This window comes from Odontesthes bonariensis, chromosome 22 (assembly GCF_027942865.1).
Source record: "Odontesthes bonariensis isolate fOdoBon6 chromosome 22, fOdoBon6.hap1, whole genome shotgun sequence".
Taxonomy (NCBI): domain Eukaryota; kingdom Metazoa; phylum Chordata; class Actinopteri; order Atheriniformes; family Atherinopsidae; genus Odontesthes; species Odontesthes bonariensis.
In genome coordinates, this window is record NC_134527.1 from 18,603,616 (window position 1) to 18,616,631 (window position 13,016).

A 13,016-nucleotide genomic window follows, 5' to 3' on the forward strand; every position below is an offset into this window, starting at 1 on the left:
TTGGAAAAAAATTGTGGGGGAAGGAAGCGGGCGGTGGGGGATAAGACACCAACGTTTCTTTGCAACTTTCTGTTTGCATGAAGTTTTATCTGAGACAGAAGCCTCTAAAAAGTTGACATGTCGAGTAGATTAGGTAATGAAAAAAGTAAGGAGAAACAGAATATTAAATATCTTTTTTACTAAAGAATATACTAGAGTTTACTTAAACTTTGTAACGGTGAAACTTAAAAAGAAACTGCAAAGACAAAGGGCAAAAAAAAAAAAAAATAGATGGGCTTTTCAATATTTATTTTGTAGCTTTGTGGATATTTAAAGATAAAGCTACATAAAATAAAGATAAATTGCACTATTAACACTGGAAACAAACCCAACCAGCTTGCATTTGAAAAAAATTATGCAATCAGGACAAGGTTGTGTTGTCAAGGATTGCTATGGATGACCATGCTTTCTTTGAAATGAGGAACCAAAAATGAGGAAGCAGTACAGTACACCTGTAGACTTTATACTGCTATGTCTTTGTAAGGATAATTTGCTCTGACTATTTCTCAATGGCAAATACGTTGAACAGTGTCTAAATAGTGACTTTCTCCTTTTAAGTTGTCAGATTTTGTTAGCTATAGATAAGATTCAGTTTTTGCTGCCGTTGTGTTTTTAAAAAAAAATCCAGTTGTGCTTTAATGATTCCTATCTACATATAAAATGGAAAATGATCACGTGAGTAACTGATCTTCTTGCCTTTTGAGGGCAAAGTCCTCCATATTTCCTTTTAGTGCTGAACATGCGAAATGCATGCTACTAACACTGAAAATGTTTTAAGAGCATTGAAGAGTAGAGAAGAAAATTTAGTACAAATATTTATGTCTGCATCCATTATTTTAGTGTAAGGTATAAAGTGTTTGATTTTGATGTAATCTCTGCTTGTTAAGATTTTATCCGTTTTTTTTTTTTTAGGTAATACAATGGATTACATAGCTAATTACAAAGTTTAAATTGTAATTGTTTTTCCAGTATTTGACTATATTTCAAAGTAGCGACCATATAAACAATGGAGCACATTTATTAAATTATAATAGTGGGCCTCAGTGTTTTCTACTTTGGTCGAGGTAAAGGCTTCAATAAAGTCCTGCGAGTCAAGTTTCTGGGCCTAAAAGTATCATGAAACCAGTCCGATTGGTTTCATTTCGGAGAGCGCCGCCTGGTGTTCACTCACAACACTCGGACATAAGTGACACTCCGGGAGGGGAAGCAGAACAAACTGTAAGCTGCTGCTAGGGATCCATCTTGCCCGAAAAAGAAACGAGGGAGAAGGATTTTTCCATTTAGAGTCACAAAAACTGTACTGTTCCCCTTTGAGTGCACTGGGGAGCCCAAGGAGGGGCTGTGTCGCTGTTTGTAGGATGTCCCGACATGAGGGTGAGTTGATAAACGGATCCACAGCGCCCGGGATGGTGGCTACTATACCTGATCAGCTAGCTCCTCTGCTAGCTTTGCTATGTGCTTATATGAAGTCAGGAGGGGTTGTTGCGCTTTTCATGGCGGGTTTCCTGACTTGTCCCTTGAAGTATATATTTGTTGTCAGCGGCTCAGATGTACATGTGTGTCTTATGTTCTGTAATTCAAAGAAAGCGGTTGTAGCCTCACTCAACCTGGTCGCAATAATACGGTAGCAGAGCGGAGCTTAGCAGTTAGCCGTTGCTAGGTGCTATGTTACCTTACGTTAGCCGGGCTAGCAAGAAAGCTAAAGTATGCTAATATAAGAAGTCGGTTCGAGTAGTTATGAGTTCATGACGTCCATAATGGCCCCCGTTACCATATTTGTTACACATTGTTTATACCTTAAAAATGTTATCATCTTTCGCTTACACGTATGCCATTTCTTATTTTAGGAGTCTGTAGCAGTTAAATTAGCACGATACTGTCCCGTGTAGTCACATACTGTTGTTAGCGACTGCACTGTCATCAAGACAGAAAGTCTGAGGCCTCTGACCATAAATCAGTCACTAAGTTAGCTAGCTCCCAGGTAACTGGCTAATCAAGGTTAAGTTAGTATGTTTGACTGTAATCTTTAATTTCAGCCAGCCAAGTGTTTGTCTTATTGAATCACCTCAGAAGCCATAAGTAAGACAAAAATCTAGCATAGCCACAGTAGAGTTAGTTTGCCTCTAAACGACCGGGAAGCACATTGAAATAACTTGCTTTTCCCTCTTCAAAAGACAACAAAGGTATTTGGCAACCTGTTTAACTGTCCTTCAGTAGACAGCCGAGTTCTTGATAGGATACTTGGGTTGTCCAGCCAGTTTCTTATGTATATCACAAAATAGAGACTGCTTTCTATACCACCAATATAGTCTATGTCTTTCTGTGAGCCTCTAAAAGTTGCTGTAGACCTAAAAAAAAAAAAGTAAAAAAACACCTTTACATCTTGCAAGTTGATTTGTTTGTTCAGGCCAGTGTTTGATTTAGATATTCCTATCTTTCAAGGTTTGTCATAAGATGTGCCATCAGAGGAACTTCCCTTAATGTTTGTTTAGGTGGTGTTTGCCAAATAAGGGAATTTTACATTCAAATGAGAATGTGATGAAATCACAAGAATTGGCTAAACAGTTTTTTTGAATAGGCTTCTTTCTCTCGTGATGAATTTGGCTTGTGTGTATATAACAATTAGAAGCATGCTACCTGAGACTGTGTCCTGTTCTGTAAATGAGTGGCAAAGGCTGTAATGAAAGCAGCTCAGCTCTCGGATGTTTGTGTCGTGCTTCCGAGTTGTTTGTGAAGGTAACCGGAATGCCAGGGTTCTTTATTGCTGGCACTAGCCTGCTGGTGGCACTCCAAAAACACATGTGAGACTGGCATTGAGATAAAGACTGCTTTCTCGCAGTCTGTCACGCAGGCACTGTTGTATGGAATTTTTAACCTAATCGCCACGTCCACGAGTTTGATGTAACAGCTTTATTTATATTATTTTCTTTTTGCAGGTGTGAGCTGTGACGCATGTTTGAAAGGCAACTTTAGAGGAAGACGGTTTAAGTGTTTAATTTGCTACGACTACGACCTGTGTGCATCGTGCTACGAGAGCGGAGCCACGACAACGCGCCACACCACAGAGCACCCCATGCAGTGTATATTAACCAGGGTAGACTATGGTAAGGACCCGGCTGGAAACTTGTGTGGCTTATTGATCAAACGCAGCCGTCATGCACTTTATTGCATTACTGTGTGGCTATCTATCATCCACCGTGATAGATGTACTAACCTTAAATTATTCACTAATAGAAGCTGTGTTTTGATGTTGTCTCGCAGACTTGTATTATGGAGGAGACACTTTTTCAGTAGAGCAACCCCAGTCGTTCACATGTCCTTACTGTGGCAAGATGGGCTTCACAGAAACATCCCTACAGGAGCATGTCACCTCGGAGCATTCAGAAACTTCCACAGAGGTGGTGAGTATGCTGTGCATTTGAAATTCTATAAGCAGCTCCAGCATCCCAATTAACTTCTGCTTTCCACTGATGTGCTGTTTTCTGCTGCTACTTGCAGCACTTACACCTGGTTAGCTGGCAAGAGGTTCAGTCTGACACTTAGCTGTGATGGAGGGGGAAAAAAAACCCAAATACAGCCAAATAGTATCATTTGGTCCACAACTTGCCCAGCAGTACTAATCAAAACACAGTTAAACTCTGTGTCTGTTTAATTAATACCACAATTAACATTGGATGCGACGTGTGTGTATAATTTTCAGCAGACAGTGGAACTATTGTTAAACCTTCAGGTTTTAGGCTGTTTTCAGACAGACATTAAAAATACTTTTTCTAACAAAGTCTTTAGTCTCAATATAATCTAAATAAAAGCTGAAACTTATCATATTTGATTATATCGAATGAAACTTTTCAGAAGTTTAAAAATTTTTTGAGAATCAAAGGCGATTTAAAATGCTGTTTTTTGTTTGTTTTTAATGTATTTATTGCATTTTGCCCTGAAAATAACTTTCTTACGCAATAATTGAACCAATTGTGTATTTATATAACTGTTTGATATGGATCATTTCAGATCCCTTAAAAGGACTGAAACTAACTTCCCCATTGACCGTGCCCTTCCTCTGGGAGACATTTTCAAGCTCATTTGTTGCTGCGGAGGATGTAAATCTTTCCAGTGGCTCACAAACGTATCATTTCACTTTTCGGCACAGCCAAGTGTTTCTATGAAGAAGGCCTGGTCCTGTAGTTCTGACCAAATGTTACTCCAACAGCAGATGATTGTACAATTGTTTGGGACTATATAAAAGCTGTGGATTGATTCATATTCGACATTTAGTATAGATATCCATTTTAGGTATTTTCTGAAAGACGAAGCAAATGAATAACTGGTGCCAACATATCTTTGTGTTTAACTGACATAGATTATGGTGTGGTTACTGACTTTCTCAGGAAGTGAATGTAGAGTTTTTAAATGATTATTACTCACTCTTTCTCTGTGGACTTATTGATGATGAACTCCCTGTTACTGGGGTGCCATTTGTTGTTGTTTCAGATCATTCATTAATTCATTTTGTCTGGAAATGTAAAATTTCTGCCCTAAATTGCACACAGAATTCATGACTGACGGTCAAAGTCTTCATTCAAAATGGCTTTCCACATGCAGTCTTGTAGTAATTTGCAAATCCATTGATATTCATATGTTCCAGTTACCTGTGTGACCCCTCTATCGGGCGAACCCACAACTCGTAATTTGTTTACAGCCATCTGATGAATTGACTCAGGTGATCTCATTTGTTGTCACTCTGTTTGAGGCTAGTGGCATTTGAGCTGCATTAGCTGAAACAAACTAATATACCTCAATCTCCAGCTGTTTGCTGTCAGATTGCATTCTGGGTAAAGATAAGACCAGGTTTTTACACGGATAAAAGAATCTCAGTTTCTGCTGCATCCGTTTTAATTGTTTTCTTTTAACTGTCCATTAGGAGTAAAACTTTTCTGGGTTTTTTTCTTAATTTTTGCGAGTAGGTACATCAGCGTTATGATGTGTCACGCAGCATAAGTTTGCTAATGTGTCTCAAACAGAAGCCTGCGTCTCGCTCTCGTTTCAGATCTGTCCAATATGTGCCGCCTTGCCAGGAGGCGACCCCAACCACGTCACAGATGACTTCACAGCTCACCTCACTCTCGAACACAGAGCGCCAAGAGATTTAATATCCTTTCTGTCTCCACTCATTACTGACTAAAAATAAACATGTTTGCATATACTGGTTTAAATTTCCAAGTTGCATTGATATCACACACTGTGACTGAATTTAACCTTAACCGTGTCTGTGTACGATGAGTCCAGCAGTGTCCGGCATGTACGCAGGATGTTCCACCCTGGGCGAGGACTGGGCGGCCCTAGAGCACGGCGGACAAATATGCACTTTACTAGCGGCTCAGCGGGGGGACTTTCATCTTCCTCATCACAGAGCTCCACTTACACCCCAAGTAACAGAGAAGCAATGGACCCAATCGCAGGTGAGAGGCAGGGTTGTGTTTGGAGTAACACTCTTACAAAGTGTTTATCAGAGCCGAAGATGAGTTGGATCCTCCTCCAGTACTATCAGCTGCTTTAAAGAGCCAAGTACAATCAGAATAAGATTGGAATTAAAGTATTTTCCTCCCACAGACAGCATGTTTATATTTTAGCAGACCGTATTAGAACACTAAGGGGTTATGGTGATGTATATTGTAAAATAGTCACTGCTTTCTTCTTGTTTCCACGTAAGTGTGCAGTGCTTCATGTTTTCATGGTTTCTGTCGGTGTGAGTAGAATAATATCCGTCTAAAACAGAAAGAGAAAGCCCGTATTAAATTCAAAAGCTGAAGCACAAACATTAAAGCTGCAGTCTGCAGGATTTGTTGTTGTCATACGTAAAGTCCTACTTTTTGGCATTTTAAGAGTTTACATGATCTATCAGAACGCTTGAAGTTGAAAACGGTGACCTCCGTAGTCGCAAAATACAAGAAATGCTTATTTTTTAACCGAAAAAAAAAAAGTTATTCAACTTCCTGTCCCGCCCCATCAAAACACATGAGAACTCGTGCACGTAGACGTGCACGCCAGATGCGCTTACACGACTCCTCATTCATCAACTCACCTGTCATTTGCGATCATGGAAGACACAGTAAGTAGACTAGCCCGTAATGAAGTTCAATAGTCTAGATAAATAAGCGTGGGGACGAGCCTACCTTGTATCGCGCGTGCACAATCGGTGATTGACAGGCAGCAGAGCCCAGCTCGTAAACCTGATTGGTTACCTTTTACCGGTCCGGTCTGCAATTTTATAAACAAACCTGCTGGCTTTGGAGGGACCTAGCGGGACATATAGGAGACCTAGAGAACTCGTTTTTTTTTTGTATTGGGGTATTTAATGTACGACTTTCAGAATCCCCGGACAGTTCCAGGCATTATGCTTGAAAAAGAGTTGCAGACTGCAGCTTTAAGAATATGTGATCCAGCACCACAAATGCTAAACATTTTGCCCGTAAAAGTGAAGAAAAAGAACAAATCATGTACTTTTTCCACTCTCTCCATGAAGCAAATCAAATAATGTTCACTGACAAAGTTTCATTTATTCACGTGTCCGATGACTCAGCTTACTTGTTTTGAACCCTCTGAGATTAATCCTTCTCAGCAGATCTACCCCTGCAGTGGTCACACCGGAAAGCCCAGTGAAACACTGAATGTTAATTTTTCCCTCAGTGGGAGAGATTTCTGCTGTGTCATCATTCTCAACCCTGTAGTATCAATCAATCAATCAATCAATCGATCAATCAATCAATCAATCAATCAAACTTTATTTATATAGCCCTTTACAATAGCCAACTGGTACTCAAAGTGCTTTACAACAGGATAAAAACAACAAAACATAAAACACGATTCAGAAATGGTAAAAGTGCTGCAGGGCATTAAACGCACAAGTGCAATAAAATGAATTGAATAAAATTTGTATAAAATTAAGATAATTAAAAAAGAGCGGATAGAAGTGGCCCTAATCAGAGTTGGAACGCCAGTCTAAAAAGGTGGGTCTTAAGCTTCGATTTAAAAAGGCCGAGATCAGTGATGGTGCGGATATCAGGGGGCAGTTTGTTCCACAGTCTAGGAGCAGCAATGGCAAAGGAACGATCACCCCACTGTTTAGATATCGACCTTGGGACCTCTAAAAGAAGCTGACCCGAAGAGCGCAGGGTTCTACCGCAGTTGCGAAAAGTTAAAATGTCCGACAGATAAGGTGCCAAGCCATTAGTGGCGTTAAAAACAAACAACAGGAGTTTAAAATCGATTCTGAATCGTACCGGAAGCCAATGAAGAGACGATAGCACAGGAGTAATGTGTTCGCGCCTTAGCGTTCTGCACAAGTTGAAGACGTGAGAGAGAGGTCTGACTGAGGCCAACATAGAGAGCATTGCAGTAATCCAGTCTGGAGCTGATAAAAGCGTGGATTTTCGAGGTCCTGCCGACTGAGGAAGGGCTTCACTTTGGCCAACAGGCGGAGCTGGAAGAAGCTTGTGCTGACGACTGAGCTGATCTGTTTGTCAAACTTCAGCCCACTATCAAATGTAACACCAAGATTTTTCACATGAGATTTAAAATACGGGGCCAGAGAACCAGAATTTAAAGTAAAAGCATTTAACATCACTGAAGTACCAAATAAAATACATTCAGTCTTGTCGTCATTCAAGAGTAAAAAGTTCTGTGCAAGCGACTGCTTTATGTCCGAGATGCAGTCCAGAAGCTTGGAGAAAACAGTGTCATCATTTGGTCGCATTGGCAAGTATAACTGAAGGTCGTCGGCATAAAAGTGGAAGGACAGGTCGTGTTTTTCGATTAGTGATCCCATGGGTAGCAAATATAAAGAAAATAGAATAGGGCCGAGAATAGAACCCTGTGGTACCCCACAGGACAAGGGTGAGTCTGAGGAACAGAGGTCACCAATCATGACAGCAAAACTCCTGCCTGCCAGATACGACCTAAACCATTGGAGAGCGGTGCCACGGATGCCTACATACTGGTCAAGGCGGGATACAAGGACTGCATGGTCTACTGTATCAAAGGCCGCTGTGAGATCCAGCAGCACCAGCACAGCAGGGTTCCCAGCGTCGACAGACAGCGCAATATCAATGTGCACCATTAACAGCGCAGATTCTGTGCTATGACGCGATCTAGGACCAGACTGAAATTTATCGAGAACGGAATTGCTCTCAAGAAATGCCTGTAGTTGAATAAAAACTACTTTTTCTAAAACCTTAGAAAGAAAAGGCAAGTGGGAGACAGGTCTAAAATTTGAGAGCACAGAGGGGTCAAGATGAGGTTTTTTCAGGAGAGGCCTAACCATGGCGTGTTTGAAGGCAGCTGGAACAGACCCAGAGCTAAGACGGGTATTAATCAAGACGAGTAGACTTGACCCAACAGAATTAAAAACCTCCTTTAAAAGCTTAGCTGGAATTATGTCTAAGGGGCAGTTTGTGGGTTTCATGCCACTAACCACCTTAGTGAAAGCCGACAGCAAGACGGTCTCAAACCGCTCAAAAGCAGCAATCTGAGCTCGAGGAGCACACTCAACAACAGGGGACATATCCATGTTCCTGATATTCTGCCTGACAGATGCCACCTTATCGGTGAAAAAGGAGACAAACTCTTCACAGGTTGAAGTGGAGGCATTGGACAGGACAGTAGGGCGTGGATTAACAACAGAGTCAATAGTGTTAAATAGCAGTCTTGGATGATGGGAGCTATTGGCTATAATAGAGGACAAGTAGTTGGGTTTGGCCTCTTTTAGAGCTCTCTGGTAAGAAGCCAAACTGTCCCTTAACCAGCCCAAGGATACATGCAGTTTATCCTTTTTCCAACACCGTTCAGCCTGTCTGCATTGTCGTCTGAGCAGACGGGTGTGGCCATTCAACCAGGGATCTGACCTGGTGTTGGAAAGTTTTTGCCGGAAAGGGGCAACAGAGTCAAGAATCGCAGAACAGGTTGAGTTAAAAGTGGAGAGTAGGGAGTCAGGGCAAAGCGGAGTAGGCAGCGCCCTGTCATCAAGCAGCTGAGAGTCCCTGAAGGCAGCAGCAAACTCATCAGCCGTTGTTGGAGAAAAGGTACGGCATCTGCGAGCTGGGGGAACAGGCTTATTGGCTGGTAGGGGGACAGCAAAATCAAAGACAACAGGGAGGTGATCCGAGATGGCAGTGACGACTATTTCTCTGAGGGAAACTGAAAGCCCACGGGAGATGACAAGGTCGAGAGTGTGCCCACGGTCAAGTGTTGGTGCATTGACAGATTGTGTAAGATCAAAGGACTCCAAAAGGCCTTTAAATTCGTTGGCCAGTTGATTGTCAGCACAACAGACATGAATATTAAAGTCACCACAGATCAAGAGTTTATCAAACTTTGGGATAAAATCGGACAAAAATTCAGAGAACTCTTGAAGAAAGTCCTTATTAAATCCAGGTGGGCGATACACTGTGGCACACAGCACAGGACAGGTGACGTCGATCACGAACAGTAGTAGACAACTGTCAGCTGTCTCTTTTGTTAATTTGGGTTTTATTCTTTAGTACATCCTCATTAGGTAAAACTCCTTTTGTGTCCTTGACTGTACTACTTTTTATACAGAGAAACCAATTTTACTTTGTCCCCAGAATTTTAAATTTTTTTGTCTCAAAAAATAGGAAGTGTATATTCATGTTTTGTTAACTTCCACCAATTTATTTATCTTTGTTGAAAAACAAAGTGGTTTTAATAGAATGGCACGATTTGAAGCTACTTTTGAATATTTACTCTGTCTTTAGTGAACTGAAATCAGAAAAATGTTTTTTCTTCGTCTTACTATTAAACCGGAGCTCATCTTTGTTTTCTCCTGCAGAGTTGTTGTCTCAGCTGTCAGGCGTCCGGCGAGCTGCTGGGGGGCAAATAAACTCGTCGGGGCCTTCGGCCTCCCAGCTCCAGCAGCTCCAGATGCAACTGCAGTTGGAGCGGCAGCAGGCGCAGGCAGCGCGACAGCAGGTAGAGACGGGCCGCCACGCAACGAGACGCGGCAACAACCCAGGCAACACTGGCACCACCATACCTCCACCCAGCACAGCAACTGCCAACACGGCCACCGTGGGTGAAAGTAATCCCTCATCCTCGTCCCTCAGCTCCCAGTTCCTATTAGCACGGTGAGTGACGCTAGTTGGTACGTTTTTAAACTTTTGGTGCAAATTCTTTGCCTTCCATTTATTGTACAGACGAGTTTGTTATTGTAGACTGGACAAAGCTGGAAATACATTTACTGTTTCGCCTCGCGTTCACGTAAGCAACCGTCTCTGTTCTCAGCGTAACTGCTCGCATACAAGCTGCTGCCGGTTTACAGGATGTACACAGAAGCACGTTAATAAGTGATAAACATGGCGTCGGTAGAAGAGGTTAATACAAGATGAGCATTGTTACATACTTTACCTGTCAGTGGTTTTAATGTTCTGGCTGCTCAGTCTATCTTCTGACACATCAGACATGTTCTCAGGTCTATTCTAAGCAATTGTTAAGGCTACTGAACTGGCACATCTGTGCAACACTTCACAGATCCCTTGGATTAAACCAACTTTGATGTTGTTTTTCAGATTGAATGAACCTAAGATGTCAGAAGCAGAGCGGCAGTTTCTTGAAGGAGAGCGTGCCGACCACAGCCTGTTTGTCCAGGAGCTGCTTCTGTCTACACTGATGCACGAAGAGAGCTCATCCTCCGACGAGGAGGAGCGCCGAGACTTCGCCGACTTCGGAGCCATGGGCTGCGTGGATATCATGCCTTTAGATGTGGCGCTGGAGAACCTCCAGCTTAGAGAGAGCAGCTCTTCGGGGAAAGAGCCTCCGCCGCCTCCTCTTTGATGTCCGAGCATCAAGCAGACTGTGTCCTCTGTGCTGCAGCTGTCAGTGATGGGCAGCAGACAGCAGCAGTCCTCCCTGGCCTCGCCCTCCTTTCTCCCTCCTATTTTCTGAGTTTGTTTTTGGTGATTGTAATTTCAGGCCTGTCACCATATTTGTTACATTGTAAACAAAACTAAATGAGAGCAAGTGGGATTAAATGTGCGAGTGAGCGAGCAAGAAAGAAGAGAAAGATAAAATATATATATAAATATATATTTAAAATATATATGAAGTCGATAATCAATCAACTTAACTTTTCTTTATCAGGTTAATGTTACAGGCAGCTGTTGCCTCCTGTGACATCAAAATGGCTCTCCATATAAATACTCCACATTCAAAAGTCAAAGAGGGCACAGGCTCCTCTGATGAAGCTGCTGTGTGTGTTAATGAATATTAATAAATAAAAAGTGCTTGGATGGGTTACCATAACTACTGCATGCAGTTATTTGCAGCGTGCATGACTTTTAATGACCCTGTCATTGAAACTTTTTTTTAAGATATCCCAAAGCTTTCAACTGTTTTTAAACGGTTACCGCAGACAAGGTTAAGTTGCCCAACGCAGAAAATTTCACTATTTAAAAAAAAAAAAAAAAAAAGTCTTTTGTTAGATTTTCCTTGAGTATTTGAAACGAAGAGAAGTTCTTGGACTCCGCGGCGGCTCCTGAAGAAACGCTGCGATGTCTCGGCTCCAGTTCGCCTTTTTCCTCTGATGACCGCGCAGCTGCAGATTCACACATTAGATCTGGGGGGGGGGAGCTAAACGTAAGAAAGGAGCTAGCCTCTCTAGATGTTCTTGTTTAGTTGTAAGTCGTTAAAGCACAGTTTCCTTCATAATTCATAGACAACTTGATCCAGTGCTCCTCCACCCTCTGCTCATGTCAGACCACATGCTTTCAATGGCTTGTTTGAATTTCTTTGCCGGGAACAAACCGGAGCTTGAGACTTTCTTCACTGCAGTTTTTTTTGTTTGAACAAAAAAAGGCTTTCACTTTTTTTTTCTGCTAAAGCTAGCACTTTCTATTTATTCATGTTTGTTTTCTGATTTTTTTTTTTTTTTTTTTTTTTAAGCCTTGATATGGATGATTCCACCTTCATGCCTATACTTTTACCCTATATGTACAAAAAAAAGAAAAAACGGAAGAAAAAAAAAAAACTTTGAGATGTATCTTGAATTTGTGCGTTAACTTTCATAATGGTTCTAAGACGTGGGGAGGATTTTTTTCTCTTTTTTTTTTTTTTATGTAATTTTAGAATACAATAAATATAAACTGCGCACAGCTTTTGATGAAAGCGAGAGACCACCACACCTTTTGCACCTTGTGTCATTGTTTCATAGTAACGTGTTAAAAGTAAACATCTTTGGGGTGCAGCTCTGCCACCTTCAGCCACTTTGAAACACGAGCAATTCCTTATTTAGAGCGTAAAGAGGTAAACTGATGATAGTGTATTGTTAACTATGATAAGCAAAGAATTGAAAGACGGGTTGCTACAATACAGCTGACGTCCTCATTTCTGCATACTACTATTCTGTAGGGTAACAGAAATGTTTATTTATATCTTACTTTCAATTTGTGAGCCAAATTGACTAGATTGAGTGTCCACTCAGCTTTGATGTCTACAAACCAAATGGGAGGGCAGAGAGGTATGTCCAAGAGGAAGAGTTGGGGTTGGGACAGCCTGCAGACATGAAACCAGAAAGCCTGAAACACAAAGAATCAATCTGCTGAGTATTGATTACATTGGCACCTTATACGTTTTGGTTAATCGACTGAAAGTCAAAGATGGGTTCTTTGAGTGTATTTAGTCAGTGTAAACCAACACGTCGCACCTCGAAAAACACGTGTAAGTGAACAATATGCTGGTGCTGGTTTGCCCTTGTGTGTGTGTGTGTGTGTGTGAGAGAGAGGGCCTGTGGGCCAGTTGTCCTTGTCACTCTTCAGTAGTTATTGTTAGAAACAAATGGTGCCCACGGGATACTTTCCATGGCACGTGTAGGGCTGCCGGTTGTTCTTTAAAGGAGCCCATCACAGAAAAGCAACACGGACTGGATTTTGATTTTACATTGAGGAAATGATCTATCAGTGTGTGGTGTTGTG

The 13,016-nt window shown here is 41.6% G+C and overlaps 1 protein-coding gene across 1 annotated transcript; it reads left to right on the forward strand.

The window, feature by feature from the left end:
* Nucleotides 1-1,217: 1,217 nt before the first annotated feature.
* On the forward strand, nt 1,218-12,234 carry kcmf1 (potassium channel modulatory factor 1). Its single transcript, XM_075455622.1, has 7 exons — nt 1,218-1,413; nt 2,976-3,143; nt 3,301-3,440; nt 5,084-5,185; nt 5,312-5,495; nt 9,881-10,175; nt 10,617-12,234. The coding sequence occupies exons 1-7, from the start codon at nt 1,398-1,400 to the stop codon at nt 10,879-10,881; spliced, it is 1,170 nt and encodes a 389-aa protein (XP_075311737.1). The 5' UTR covers nt 1,218-1,397; the 3' UTR covers nt 10,882-12,234.
* The last annotated feature ends 782 nt before the right edge of the window (nt 12,235-13,016 follow it).

What these genes read in the sequence shown, in the direction of transcription:
- kcmf1 (XM_075455622.1), top strand. An exon ending in CAGAAACTTCCACAGAGGTG is followed by an intron (nt 3,441 to 5,083) that starts GTGAGTATGCTG and finishes CTCTCGTTTCAG; the next exon opens with ATCTGTCCAATATGTGCCGC. An exon ending in AGCAATGGACCCAATCGCAG is followed by an intron (nt 5,496 to 9,880) that starts GTGAGAGGCAGG and finishes TTTCTCCTGCAG; the next exon opens with AGTTGTTGTCTCAGCTGTCA.